The 14,647-nt window shown below is 26.8% G+C and overlaps 3 protein-coding genes across 5 annotated transcripts in view; 2 read left to right on the top strand and 1 right to left on the bottom strand.

The window, feature by feature from the left end:
- The first annotated feature begins 8,568 nt into the window (after positions 1-8,568).
- LOC136089769 (uncharacterized) lies at positions 8,569-9,359 on the top strand. Its single transcript, XM_065815855.1, has 2 exons — positions 8,569-8,728; positions 8,818-9,359. Exons 1-2 carry the CDS (start codon positions 8,569-8,571, stop codon positions 9,357-9,359), a joined length of 702 nt encoding a protein of 233 aa, XP_065671927.1.
- Positions 9,360-9,595: 236 nt separating this feature from the next.
- Positions 9,596-10,909, bottom strand: LOC136089768 (uncharacterized). Its single transcript, XM_065815854.1, has 2 exons — positions 10,503-10,909; positions 9,596-10,313 (listed from the first exon to the last, which is right to left on the bottom strand). The coding sequence occupies exons 1-2, from the start codon at positions 10,907-10,909 to the stop codon at positions 9,596-9,598; spliced, it is 1,125 nt and encodes a 374-aa protein (XP_065671926.1).
- A 2,469-nt stretch (positions 10,910-13,378) lies between these two features.
- LOC136090256 (aryl hydrocarbon receptor nuclear translocator 2-like) overlaps positions 13,379-14,647 on the top strand; it is a 98,666-nt gene continuing 97,397 nt past the window's right edge. For all 3 annotated transcript variants that reach the window (XM_065816504.1, XM_065816503.1, XM_065816502.1), the window contains exons 1-2: positions 13,379-13,456; positions 14,467-14,524. In XM_065816504.1, the coding sequence (XP_065672576.1) occupies positions 13,435-13,456; positions 14,467-14,524 (80 nt within the window). In that variant the 5' untranslated portion in view covers positions 13,379-13,434. The remainder of the gene's footprint in view (positions 13,457-14,466; positions 14,525-14,647) is intronic.

Here is a 14,647-nt window from a genome sequence, read left to right as displayed (position 1 = left end):
TTGTGTGTGTGTTTTTTTTCCTTATATTTTGTCGTATATATAACATTTATTAATTTTGTAAGTTAAAGGTGTAATATATACAAGTTTCGTGAGTCAAAATATATAATGAAATTTATAGTTAAAATGGTACGGCCACTGTTTCAAAAAGATCGTGATTCTTATCACGAAGCCAGGGTAAGCATGATTTTTTTCGTTCACTAAATGAACAAAAAAAATCATGGGGGGGGGGGGTTCATACACTCCCTTCGCGCTGGCTTTGCACGAAGCCCTTACAATATGATTATTATATACAATGGTTATGCTAAATATAGATATATACTAAGTACATCTATACTTTAATATTCTATAAATTAGAACTCAAGAAAGTCGTTCTTCACAATTTCGTACAAGCTGGCGTTCTAGTTTTTGATTATGTCCTCTCAAAATATACTTGACTTTACTTACTACAAAATATACTTGGCTTTTTACTGTTTGAAAGTTTTCAGAGTTGATGCATGATTTTAAATTGCTTGATTAGGTCTGCTCTTTTACGGCGTTCTTCAAGTGTTGTTAGACCTGTTGGGGTCGATTTTCATAGGACAGGTGTTTAATAGATGGTATTGTTTTTGTTGCTCGATGTTTGGCTTGCTCTTCGAGCAAGTTTGGCTTGCTCTTCGAGTTTGGGTGGGAGTTGGAAAACCCCCCGCGAAATTGCCTCTGTATGTAATTTAATTTATAGCCTGTTAAAAAACTCTGAGTATTTGTTTAAATTCAATATTAGAATATTTAACTTTGTTTTCAAAGAACTTTGATAATTAGATTGCATATTTATTTATTTTTAGTTATGAAATATGAAATAAGAACGCGATATGAAATAAGAACTGGTTAACTTTTGTTTTTTCAATAGTGCAATAAAGTTTTCTGTTTTTCTTGTGTTATTTATTAACGTTATTTATAAAAAACTTATTTATAAAATGATTTGGTACATGACCTATTTTAAATTTTAGCGTAAACAATATTTTTTGGTAAATATTAATTGGATAAATATTAAGCACATTCCTTTCTTTAAATAGAATTTCAGCGTGTGTAAATTTGTTTTTATGGTAAATTATCCTTATAGCATGTTTCTGACGTTGATATAAAACTTTCAATTTGGTTTTATGCGTACTCGCCCAAGCTATATTCGCATATATGAAGTAGCTATGTATAAAAGAGAAATATATGAATTTTAAATTACTTTGCAACAACATAGGTCTTGCCTTATAAAGTAGACTTATGTTTTTCATATTTTAGGGTTTAAATAGATTTGATAAAAATGTATCTTGTAAAGCTCTAATGTTAATGTTAGAGCTTTCAAACATACATAAAATTTAGGTGAATTAAAATTTAGTAAAAAAATTTCTTAATTTTAAACTTTTTTTATTTAATTAAAAACTTTTTTCTTTGTTAGGCTGTGTTATTATAGAACCGACACAAATTTTGCTAAAGTAGTTTATATGTTTAATAGTCATTTAGTTTTATATAATGAAACTAATGAGGTTTTATATATTACAGTAGAATCTCTCTTATTTGATTTTTATGGAATAAAATAAAAATTAGACAGATTTTCGAATTATAGAAAATTGATTTTTCTTAAACGTATTTCACGGTGACTTTGCATTTAATCGAATTATGGAGGTTTTTGAATTAAGGAGATTCGAATTAGAGAGATTGTACTGTAGTATGAAAGTATTAAATGTATGAGAAAGCAGTAAAATAAAGCTAGGTTTTTGACAGGTTTGTAACGCAAAAAAATTGTCCGCTTTGTTGAGATTTTCAATAAGTACTTTATTTGTTTGCCAAAAGTTTGGTTTTGACTGGAATTATGACTTAAAAAAACCATCATACTTTTCTTAACAAAAATTTTAATCAAGAGAACAAATTTATTTTTTCACGTATAAGCATTCTTTATCGAAAGCTTTATTAAAAAACGTTTTATGTGAATGTTGCTTTTGATTCTATAGTTGAAGGTTTTTTGTGGTTGTTCAACGATATTGAATAACTTCATTAAGGATTATTTTGTAAAAATTTGTAATTATTTCTTTCAAACAAATTATTTTATTTATCAACATGTAACAGCAGTTTAAAACAATTTTTTGACAAAAATTAGTTTAATCTGCTGTAAATATTTATGTAGTAAACTCCTTTACAAGAGCTTCAAACTCGTAGTCATGACGCATTTCTAAAACAAATATTGATAGTTAATTTGGTTTTTCACGATAGTTCTATCAAATACTTACAAGTATTTCTACACTCTTGTCAATGATTTTGATATGGGAAAACTGAGCAGTTGTAGATTTTGGATGAAAAGTAGCTTTATCAAAACAAATAAAAGTTCTCTAATTTAAAAAAAAGAGGTCCTCTACTTACCCAATTGCCAACTAGAGATAAATATTCCATGTCCCGTTTTGAATCTAAAAAAACTCTAATTTGCCTAATAATAGTTTAAAAGTTCATTGAATGGGTTGGGATCTTCACTCATTCAATCAATTTTTGTTCTATTAATCACCACCACAAGGCACCAACCTTATATATATGTATATATACATGTACATAAAATATACATATATATATATATATATATATATATATATATATATATATATATATATATATATATATATATATATATATAAAATGTATATATATGTATATATATATAAAAATAAGGTTTTTTCTTTAGTGTTTTTACAACATTAAGCACGCTGTTTGTAGAATACACTAACTTAACTTACACATATATGTATAGGGTAGATTAGGGTTATATGAGCACCATGGTAATATGAGCATACTTATCTATATGCAGTAATTAGCGGGTATCATCTAATTAAAACGCTGTTAAATTTTTTAAGTTTTTAAAATAATATCATCACGCATGAATGCATCTGTGGCGCGAAATTTTGGTGCTAAAATAATGAAATTAATTTTTTCATAAAGAAAAATATGTTAGCTAAAAATCCAATTCTTTTTGGCTTGAAAAACATGCTTAGAAATATTTTGTTTTGACTTTATTTAAAGACGCCATTTTTGTGTAATATGAGCATGCTCAAATTACCCAGTGATTTTCATTGAAATTACCTAGTTTAAAGTCCTAAAAAAGTAGTGGTTTTAATTGTTTTTTGAATAAAAATAAAATATAGTAAAACTTTTTAATATTTTAACAATACTAAATATTTTTTCTGTAATTTAAATCCAAAAAAGTTGAACTTTTATCGTTCAATGGTTTGAGTTGATAAAATTGAAAATAAAACGAACTAATTTTTTTTTTTTTTCCTGCGGAAAACATAGTAGTATTGTTTCAACAAAAGTGGCTTAAAATTTGATTTTTTAATGATAAGTTTTGTTAATAAGGAATCATTATATTCCAAAAATTAGTTCTAATTGTCAGGTTGGTATTTTTTTACAAAATTAATGTTTTTTTGTGAGCTAATTTAAAGTGCTCTTATTACCAAGTGGTCTGGGTAATATGAGCATTTTTGTTACTTTTTTAAAACTTCTGTGTTTTTAAGAAAAAATTTCGGGTGCCTAAATATCTAGGTGGATCATGAGAAGGGATCCCTAAATATTGTTTATTCGCAAAAAATTTGGATCCAGCTTAATAATTTTTGAAATTATTCCAATTTTTGCTTAAGGTGCTCATAATACCCTAATCTACCCTATGCATAAACATGCGTGCGTAAGTTAAGTTAGTGTATTCTACAAATAGCGTGCTTAATGTTAGTAAAAACACTAAAAAACAAATTTAAATGTTTTTTACAGTTTGTTTTACCTTCGCCAGGTTCATCAGAAAGAATGTCTAAATATCAAAAAATCCTCTAATTGAAAAAAAAAACAAAATAAAAAAATTTGGATTCAAAACAAAAAACGCCCCACCATTTATTCTCAACCTAGAAAATTTTGGAAATGGTTTGCTACACTTTATTAAAACAATAAAATTTCAAAATATAAATAATGACTTTCAAATAGAACTAAAATTAGCCATTCATAATATAAAATCGATATCTAATTTGAGTTATATTTGGAAAATAGAACGTAAATTAGAGCTCTAATATTTTAGCTTTTGCTGGTAAAACAAGCAACATACCAAACTTCCCCCAATAATCATCATAAAATATTTTTTTTTTTTTTGGATTGCATTTGTTGATCGTTGTACAACTTTATATAGCCAATAATAAAGATAAAAAATATTAACTTACAATGATAGACAATATAACAAACATACACACACTAAATAATTATACTGTTAAATTTAACAAAAATATTACAGCATTGGGATACGATATAACAGCATAAATGGCGTTATTTTTTGTCATTATGGTGTTAGTTTTTAACCTTATGCCGTTATTTTTATTTAAATAACAGCAAAATCTGTTATTTAAATATAAACAACAGCAAAATGCTGTTATATTGTTATCCAATGGCGTTATATTTGTCTTTATATTCAAGAATCAAGCAAACGGCATATTATGCCGTTATATTTTTTAAATATTACGAAATATTTTTAAAGTATACAATGACGAAATAAAATCATTTTAACATAATTGTAAATAAAATACCATAAATTTCCCGTGTAAAAATTCAATGATAAGAATCTATTAATAATTTTTTATGTAACTGCTCAAACAAAGAAATAAGGTTCATATTTTTAAAAATGTCTTTATACATTATCAAAACTTTACAAAATAAAATATTCCAAAGAAAGCCTTATATCCTAAATTGTTTTTTTTTTTTTTGTAAAGTAACAACTTAAATATATAATGAAATTTTTAATAGAATAATTAAGTAAACAACTGGCGTTACTTAAAGACATCAAAAAATTTATTTAACTGTTTATATAAGCAATATAGGAGCAAGTCTTTTTTTGATTTTTTTTCAGAGCATTTATTTAGCCACATCTCTTAAAAGTTTAGCATTCATTTAGCAGCATCTCTTAAAAATTTAACATTCATTTAGCAACATCTCTTAAAAATTTAGCATTCATTTAGCAACATCTCTTAAAAATTTAGCATTCATTTAGCAACATCTCTTAAAAAAACATCAGTTGTGAAAAAGAGTGGTCCAACAAATAATATATGCAAACAATAATGCATAAAACTATAAAACTTCTTTGTCTGTGTTGATCATTTCACATCCTAATCTACTGTGAACGTCATATTGTGTTAAGTTATACAGAACTTGCAGACTGTACTTTGCAGGTATCTTTAACTCATCGAGCATATCATCAGACATAAAAAAAACAAATTAAATTTTAATTTCTAGAAATTTAAATTCATTCAGTTTATAAGATTTGATTTTAATTTTTCAGCTACTATTTCAGGAATTGTATTCTTTTTAGCTTTTAATCTGTTTTTGCATTATAATTAACGTATTGTATAAATGCAATAAATTTTTTTATACTAAGTTTAAACTGAAATGTACATCTTGTATAAATATTTGTAATTTGTAACAAATAAATAAATTCTACATTAAGTAGATTATTTAATACGAAAAGGATGTAGACATTTTCAGAAGTTTATATGAAATCATTGAAAAGCATAAATATTAAATGTTACTTCAGATTTCTTAAACAAGACGTCTTTTGCTTTTTTGGAACCTATTTTACATTGTAAATCAAGGAAACTTTCAAGGTGGTTTAAAGATCCTACAAATGCTTTATTAACAAAAAATGTACACGCTTCTTCTAAAAAACTATACTGTTGGTAAAGGCGCTTAAACTCAGCAATTATTAAACATGGAGACAGTGAAAATCGAAGCAGAAGTTTTTCATATATTTTCTGTTGAAAAAAATTTCTATTTACAATTGCAAGAACATTGATAGATGGCTTTGATTTTATTAGCTCGTCCAAAAAAAAAAAAAAATTGTAAATACTGTAAAATCTAAAACAAACAATAAAGTGCACATAATCACTTAAGCAACAAAAAGATTTATAGCATAAAATTGTATAAAATAACATGCTATGGTGCATGGTGTGTATAATATATACTTTTTAAAATTATTTTATATATTATACAATTTTATACAGTATTTTTAACCATTAAAAAAAGTATTTATTAGTGAAAAAAAAATTATAACTATATAATTATTAATAAGTAAAATATTTAAAGTATCATATTGCTGTCCAAATTAAATTAGTTTAATAAATAAACTAAAAATATAAGCTCAACTTCAAGAAGGAGCTGGTCTTCTGAAAGCACTGGTTCAGCTTTATTTAAAGAATCCATAATATAAACCTGTTGAAACTGTCTACTTGCTAATCCATTTAAAGTTGGATGACTTTTGATCCAACATTGTTGCCTAATTATGTTTGATACCTAGCCTAAAAGCAAATCCGAGGAGAAATTATCTTTAAAAAACTATAAATACAACAACAACAAAAGCACTATATGCATGCATCATAAACACACCTAAAAAATATTGCAGGGTAATTAAAATACTTCTTACCCAAGGTTCAAAGCAGTTTTGAAAATTTAAAAGAAGTGCCCATGGATCACTGTCTGAAGGAAGAGCAACTTGACAATACTGAAGAATATTATTTTTCAGCTACTTTTTCAAAATATCATTGTTGCAACATTGTGTAAAAAGTTCATAGTAGATGTACAAAAAAAAGTCCTCAAGTGAGAAACCTCATCAGAATCAAAAGGAACTGTTGAAATCATTAACACAGTAAAATGTTTGACATAATAATTATACCATGCAGTTTTAAGTGATGAAGCATATAACTATAAGTTATAGTTTTACTATAACAAATAGAACAGTTATAGTTTATTACCTTTTTTGATGTCTTGGATGTGTTTTCAGATGCACCATATTGGGCAACTGAAGAAGATAGTTGTCTTACCGGAGGCTGGACAACATTCACACAAGATTCTCCAGCCATATATTAGTTTTCAGAGTTCCGACTTACTTTCTCCGGTGGAACCACAAAATCTACATAATTATTTAAAATAGATGAAAATTGGCATAATAGAGATGATCAGCTTTATTTAAATCAGATAAAAACCTAACTTGTTGAGAGTTGGATATTTCGTTATTGATGCAAGTTGTGAAGCTTGAATCATAAACTCTAAATTTTGTACATTAAGAAGAGCAGTAAAACTATTAGCAGTTACTCAACAGCTGTTCCAATTGACTTCTTCAATGATGGGCAAATTGAAGGTTTCACAAACAAAAATATAAAACAGTGTAAACATAACTTGGCATCCATTGACAAACATCTTTACTACTAATTCAAATCATTATACTAAAAAGGATTGACTAATTTTTTGGTGCTTTAATTTTATCTTAACAGTTTAAAGAAAGTTATAAGGTATTTTTAGATTTTGAAATGATATTTTGTTTTCAAGGTAAAACAATCTTTAAAAATGTGTAATGATTTTACATTAAAACATAAAACATAATATTTTATATTCATTCACTTCATAAATATTAAGTACTTTAATATCTTTAAATAAAAACTTTGAATTTATAAAATATCCTCATAGTTTTAGAAAGTTTTGTGCTTATATAACCAATTTGATGATTCCGAGTAATGTTTTCATCAAAACAAACAACTAAAAATTTTGTAACAAAATCTCTTTTTATTTCCCTTTGATCGATAAAGATTTGAGGTAATTTTGATGGCAGGAATTGCTTTTTTTTTAACTTATTACACTTGAATCAATTAGGTACATGTCTGAGTTCATCGTTCACTGTTTTAAAAAATTCAGCGATATCATAGTTAGAAAGGAGTAAGTTTTTATCATCTGCATACATAACGCTCGTTAGTTTTGAGGCTTTATTTAAGTCATTTATATAAATTAAAAAAAAAAGAGAGGTCCAAGAATTAAATCTTGTGGGACTCCACAGGTTATATTAGGAAACCAAATTGATTGATGTAAAGTAGATTATTATTATCAAAATATATGTGCACTCTGTTGAACATGATTTTTTATAGAATTTTTGAAAATGTGGAAAGATCGTCGATGTGGCAATAGTTACTAATTTCAAATTTGTCCTCTTCTTTAAGAATAGGAATAATATTTGCAATATTTAATTGTTCTGAGAATACTTCTTGATGGATAGAAGCTCTAAAGATTAAAAAAAAAACATATTTTAATTGTTCAAATCAATCTATAACCACGTTTCCATTATTTTATTTTTTTTTAAAAGAGATTTGAAGGTTCTTTCAAACTCATCAAACACTTATTTGGAAGACAACTCATCCAATAAATGCGATTATCCATGGGTACTAGATAATCAGTAAACAAAGATTAGAGATTTTTTCGAACATTGTTGGTCCTATATCAGTGAAAATTTGTTAAATTCTTGAACTATAGCTTTTGGTTCTTATAAACTTTTGTTATCGACTCTAACCATTTGTAGAAGAAAAGCGGAGCATGTTTTTTTTTTGCCAATAACTTATTTTGTTATTTGCCACGTGCGCTTTGTGTTGTTTTAAATATATTAAATAATAGACCATTTCGCTATTAATTTTGCGCGAACTTCTGCGTAAAGCATCAAGGCGCAAACAATAACAACAAACATTATTAACAAGAAAGTCACTTAAAATTATGTCTGATTCTTCCTCTGATGACGAAAAAAATAAGGCCTTTATGGATGAAATAAAAAGTTGGAAAGTAGAAAAATTAAAAGAATTTCTTCAAGCAAGGAGTATTCCTCTTGGTCAAAATCCTGCAAGAGCAAAGTTGCTAAAAAACGTGTTATATGCCAGTAAACTTAAATTACCAGTTAAAAAACCATGCAAGAAGAGACTGAAGAAATCAATTCTAGATCTTTTCAAAAATTGAAATTAAAATCAGGTGTCCAGCTTCCCCATCCTAATGAAATCGGAAATTGGGTAATACATAAAGAAATAGTAATAAAGTTATTACCAACTACAACTTATTCGGACATTGAAACTTATGCTTTTGATACTCATAGCTCTAAAGCTTTGAAAGAAGGACATTTTCTTTATTCTTCAGATCACATAACTTCAGTATCTTTTAATAATTTATCAGATGCTGTAAAATTTTGTTATTTAAAAGGAACTATAGTACCTCAAACAAGAATAAACAATGAAGAATATGAATCATGGGTATGTTTAAATAAAAATGGAAGTATATTATCTGCAGAATGCAAATGCATAGCCGGTTATGGAGAAAGCTGCAAACATATATTTGCTTTGTTATTGTTTGTTGAAGAGCATGTGCGATTAGGAGAAAATGTAACTTGTACGTCAGTAAAACAAAAGTGGGGAATTAGAACTCAAATAAGTAAATTACATGAGCCAGATATATTACAAAACATTTCTATTAAAAAAGTCAAACCTAGTATCGAAAATAAATGTCTTAAACTCAGTTGACATTTATACGATCCTCGTCCTTATCATTTAAGGCAGTCAGATTTTACATTTGAAGATTGGGAAGCAGTTGCAGAAGCCACCGATGGAAAAAGTGCTGTAATTTGCCTAAAGCCAAATATACAGTCAGAATATTAAAAAAAAAACTACCTTCTGCAAGCACAACTAAAAATGAAACACTACCACCCACCATAGACCAATTAGTAGCTCTAATAGAATGTTGTTATGGAAATGAATGTTTAGCATTTAAATTCTTTTACAATTGGTGGTTGTAAATTACTTAAAGCCCCACAAATAACATAAATGAGGTCTAGCATTGTTAATGATAACTCGTTCTTACAAATCCTAAACTCTTTAAGTCGACGAATTGAGCGTTCTACATGGACACGTGATTGAGCAATTTCTTTGGCTGATTGAATTTTCGCTTGTGTAAAATGTTGTTCTTTTTTTTTAAAAGGTGGACAAACTAATACCACTTTTTTTTCCAAAAGCAAATCTTGGATATTAAAACCTCTGTCCGCCAAGCACATAGAACCTTCAGAAAACATGTTAATAACATGGCAGTCCTCTGTAATATGTCTATCTGAAGCTTGGCCACCGTAAGCTTTAGAGATAAAACTGAAAGAACCAGTTTTTGTTGTAACAACTAACTTTTTCAATGTGTTACTACTTTTATAAGTACTAAATGTTTGATACTGTGCTTTTGCATTTGATGGTCTCTGAATTTTTTGCTCAGTGCAGTATATTATACCTTCTACATTGTGTAACTTTCCAAAAAAATGTCTTGCTTGATACAATAAATTTGCTTCTCGTGTGGGCCATAAAAGAAGAGGCTTTAACTCATTTCCAAAATAAGTAATCCAGGTTGTTAAAATACTTGAACAATGAGACTGGGAAATCGAAAATCTAAATGCTAGATCTTGAATAGCCAAATCTAATCGCAGTTTTATATGCACACTAGCAGAATTTCATCCTGGATTATTATAGTGCTTTTTCTTCCAGGCTTTTCTAGTTTTTTTTTGTTTTAATTTGCAAGTTTGTGAAAGTCTCCCCTTGTAGCAGCATAGTTTGTCATACTTTTTTTCCCCTTTACTAATTAAAAACATGAATACTTTTTTTGTGCACCCAGTATAAAACTTTATTAACCTATCAGAATGGCATACTCTGTCCCAACTAAACTCTGCTTGTGACTTCAATGAAAACTTACTCAACAAACGTTTTCGATGTTTTAATAACACAGGTCTTTTAAGTAATCTTTTAGGAGTGATTATAAATATTTGTAAGTCTTCCACGTCATTTGTTTCAGATACAAGAAAATCTTTTCCAACAGGTAAAGCATAATCATGATCATAATGAATATTAATAGGCTCAGTAAATTCTATTTGATCATGATTATCTTCGTTTTGATCATGACTACTCTGGTAATCAGCAACATACTTTTTTTTCTTAATTATGGATATCCGTTTTAATGGAGATTTCCTTTTTTTTAACTTAATATCGTAACCATTTAAATACTCAGTAAGGTAAGGATAAACATCAGTAGGTCGTCCCATTTTAAAATGATTTGAGCAGACTGGAGAACGAAGAGAAATTCTAAAGTTACTCCTGAAAAGTCCAATTTTCGAGTTCCATTTAGGTAACATTTTAACGTCTTTGCATCTCCAAAATTTAAGTTGCAAACTACCATTAAAAATTTTAATATGGTCTTTAATAATGTACTTTTCCGGATACCTTCTATCATTGCCACAGTTTTAAACAACGCAGTGATCACCCCCACCCATGTATAGATAATTGTTTACTTCTTTTAAAATATTGTTTTGATTTGTTTGCGCCTCGGTTATCCCATAATGCTTTTCGCTGATTTCGCGCAAAATTAATAGCGAAATGGTCTATTGGAAGTTATAGTTTTTTTTTCGGGTATTTGCAAATTTTTTCAAATAAGTTTTTCTAGTCCTTATAAATTTTATCGATTGTAGCTGTTTATGTTTTAAAAGATTTACATATAACTTTTGTTTTACTCTGTTTATTGTTTATTTTCCTTCAGGTAGTTGCCTTACAGAACAACTAGCTAGAAAAACGGTTAACTCCACTTAAGAACGAAGCTAATAAAGATGAAAGAAAAAAAGCCTAAGCAATATGTCAAAAGTACTTTTAGGGGCCGTCTATAAATGCTAACAGTAATTTTTCCTGGTTTTGACCTTATCGTCCTTTCGTTAAACTCTGTCAATTTATGCCCCCCCCCTCCCTCCGTATAAATGATGTCAGTTTTTTACTCCCCTCCCTTTCTAATAAAAAGTTAAAATTTTATGGTATTATTTTTTAATGACATCGTTTTTACTTTCTTATCGACTTTTTTTAAATCTGCGCATAGACGGAGTAAATATCTGTTTTGTAGTTATCATAAATTGCCATTGGTCAATTTATGATAACTACAAAATTGGTAATTTTAAGATAAGTATGCAGTTTTGTTATATTTTGTTAGGTGTTTCATTTGGTCAAAGTATAATTGCTGTAGTTTAAAAAAAAAAAAAATTATTTTTATAAAAAAAATATATATATTTTTCAAACATTATCCGATTTATGGCAACGTATCAAATTTTTAAACTCTTTTCCTGCAAAATGTTATATTTCACTTATCATAAATTGACCAATGGCCACAAATATAATCTTAAAAATTTTTTTTCTAATATTGACATTATTTTAAACTCAACACCCCTTCACCATTATCAATTATTGTCAAGTTTTTATCACCCCCACCCCCTCTCATTTACTTACTGATATCATTTATGGATGACCCCTTTGTAAATAATGCACTTTTAGTGCATCCTTTCAGTGTTAATAGAATAATATACTTTTATTTAAAAAAAATTTCTATTGTAAAGATTTATTTTAAAGAAATAGTTTTTTTCTCCACCTGTCCTTTTCTTCAATTTTTAAAGTCGAGTTTTATTATCAGCTAAAACTCGCCTTCAAATAGCGTCTAAAAAGTACAACTTTTTTTCGTCCGCGTTAGACTAAAGATGAATTAGGTTTCGCTCATTTTAATTAGTACTGCAAACAAAAGATTCATTAAGTAGATCTTATGTTTTCTAGGTAATGCGTTGTAAACACAAAAAATGGTGCTTGGTCCAATCTTTATACTTTCGTACACTTTGTATATGAGTACACAATGTTTTAACTTTAATTCTTTAACGTGAGAGAACTTAACGCTTATTAAAAGTTTTCCCTTCTATAAAATGCGCATGTCTCCTTTCGCAAAAACGTAAACAACAAAATTCCTTTTAAACATAAACGCATGTTTTTTACCTTAATGATCTAACTCAATAAGTTTACTTCTGTTTATTTTATATCTGCAATTAGTTATTTTCATCTTATGAGTATTACACCTGTTTAGTCGATCATTTCATAATAGGATTCATGTATCAAAAGAGTATGCAATGAAAATTATTCAGTTTTTTTAAAATTGAATTGCTACTCTGAAATTGATTTCTGCAGCAAAATTAAATGGTTATAATTTTTTTTTACAAAATGAGACTTTATTAGTGGCTAGCATATTTTATAAATATATTTCAAACATGAACTCATGCTCTGAAATTGATTTCTGCAGCAAAATTAAATGGTTATGATTTTTTTTTTACGAAATGAGACTTAATTAGTGGCTAGCATATTTTATAAATATATTTCAAATATGAACTCAAATGCTCGGTGTTAAATAAACGAAACTATTTTCAAAGTAATAGCATATTTTTTTATGTATTAGAATACATAACCTTGTGCCCAGGTTTTGTATTCTATAGAAAATTTAAACTTGAATACATTTATAAGGTAGAACTGACTAATTTATTATCCTTGTAATTTTCAAAAGCTATCTGGTTTTATATGATCTTGTTTTTTTTTTTTTTTTTTTTTTTTTTTTTTATACAAAAAAATACAAAGCCGTGTGTAAGTAATATAAAGTTATTTGAAAACTTTAGTCTGCATTATGAATTTCGCTGTTATATGCTTTAATATTATGTAGTTTACATATTTAGATGATGAATATTTTTTTATAAGACAAAACAAATACAATACACAAATAATGCAGCAACAAAGCATAACAGGTATATGTACTTAATGTATTTAATGCCTAAGTAATTGATGTATTACCAAATAATTAATCTAATTTTGTATTGTGCTTGTATTTTTAATTTAACTAAACTAGATTAAAAATACAAACAATTATTAATACAATAAACTAATAGTTTATTTAAAGTATTTTTTTATTTTTAATAAATTTAATACATCTTTGTAATTTGTAACTTACTAACCTATGAAACTTACTAGTTTAACTCTTACCATAACTATTTAATACCCTTTTATGTTTTAAAGGCTCTAATTTTTTTAATTATTTAACTTAATTAGTTTAATTACTTTTATATTACTATATGTAGTAAAAATTTAGTTAATTACTTAAGCCAACAATTTACATGTTTAATTTTGAATTTATTTTAAGGTTATTAGGCTATTAGGTCAATTAAGTTATTCGGTTATTAGGTTATTTAAAGTCTATTAGGTATTAGGTCTATTACAATTTTTTTATTTCTTTCACTTCTAATAAAGATTGATAGTAGTTTGAAAAATTTTGATTTAGAGTAATTAAAAACATAATATTATTGAAAAGCACAATAAAAAAAAAGAAATTTATTAGAAAAAAAAAGATATAACACATATTTTGCAACTTTTTTTATTTACTACAAATATTACCCTAGAAACAAATTTTAAACTATAAACAGTTAAATTTATCTTTTACAACTTTAGAAAATTGATGCTATATAAAATTTGTTAGATAATGAAAAGGTAACAAAGTTGTGTTTTTCTATTTTTTGAGTGTTGAGTGATATTTCAAAAGAAACTTATAACTTGATCATTTTACTATTAAAAAGACTTTTAATATGTTTTTCTTCAAGTTCTTATTCTCACAAAAACTTCAATTTATTTTATGGATAACATCTTTTTTAACAAAAACAACTTATACCTTATGAGATCTAAATAAACAAACAAATTTATTTGTAAAATTCAAATCTGAAAAAGTATTTAAGTATACTTTAATTATAATAATAATGTTTTTTAGATGCAGATATGGTTAATGATATCGTTATTTCAAAAAAAAGATCACGATCAGTGGAAGAGTTAGTTTATTTATTTTTTATAATATCAAGTATAATTTTATTATTGTATTAAATTATTGAATTTAATTTATTATCACATCCTTTTATTTTAAAATGTAGTAACTAACCAGAGTTTAATTTTGC

The sequence above is a fragment of the Hydra vulgaris genome, chromosome 13, assembly GCF_038396675.1.
Source record: "Hydra vulgaris chromosome 13, alternate assembly HydraT2T_AEP".
Taxonomy (NCBI): domain Eukaryota; kingdom Metazoa; phylum Cnidaria; class Hydrozoa; order Anthoathecata; family Hydridae; genus Hydra; species Hydra vulgaris.
The sequence above is the reverse complement of the archived record's forward strand: the minus strand, read 5'-3'. Positions and strand labels throughout refer to the sequence as shown.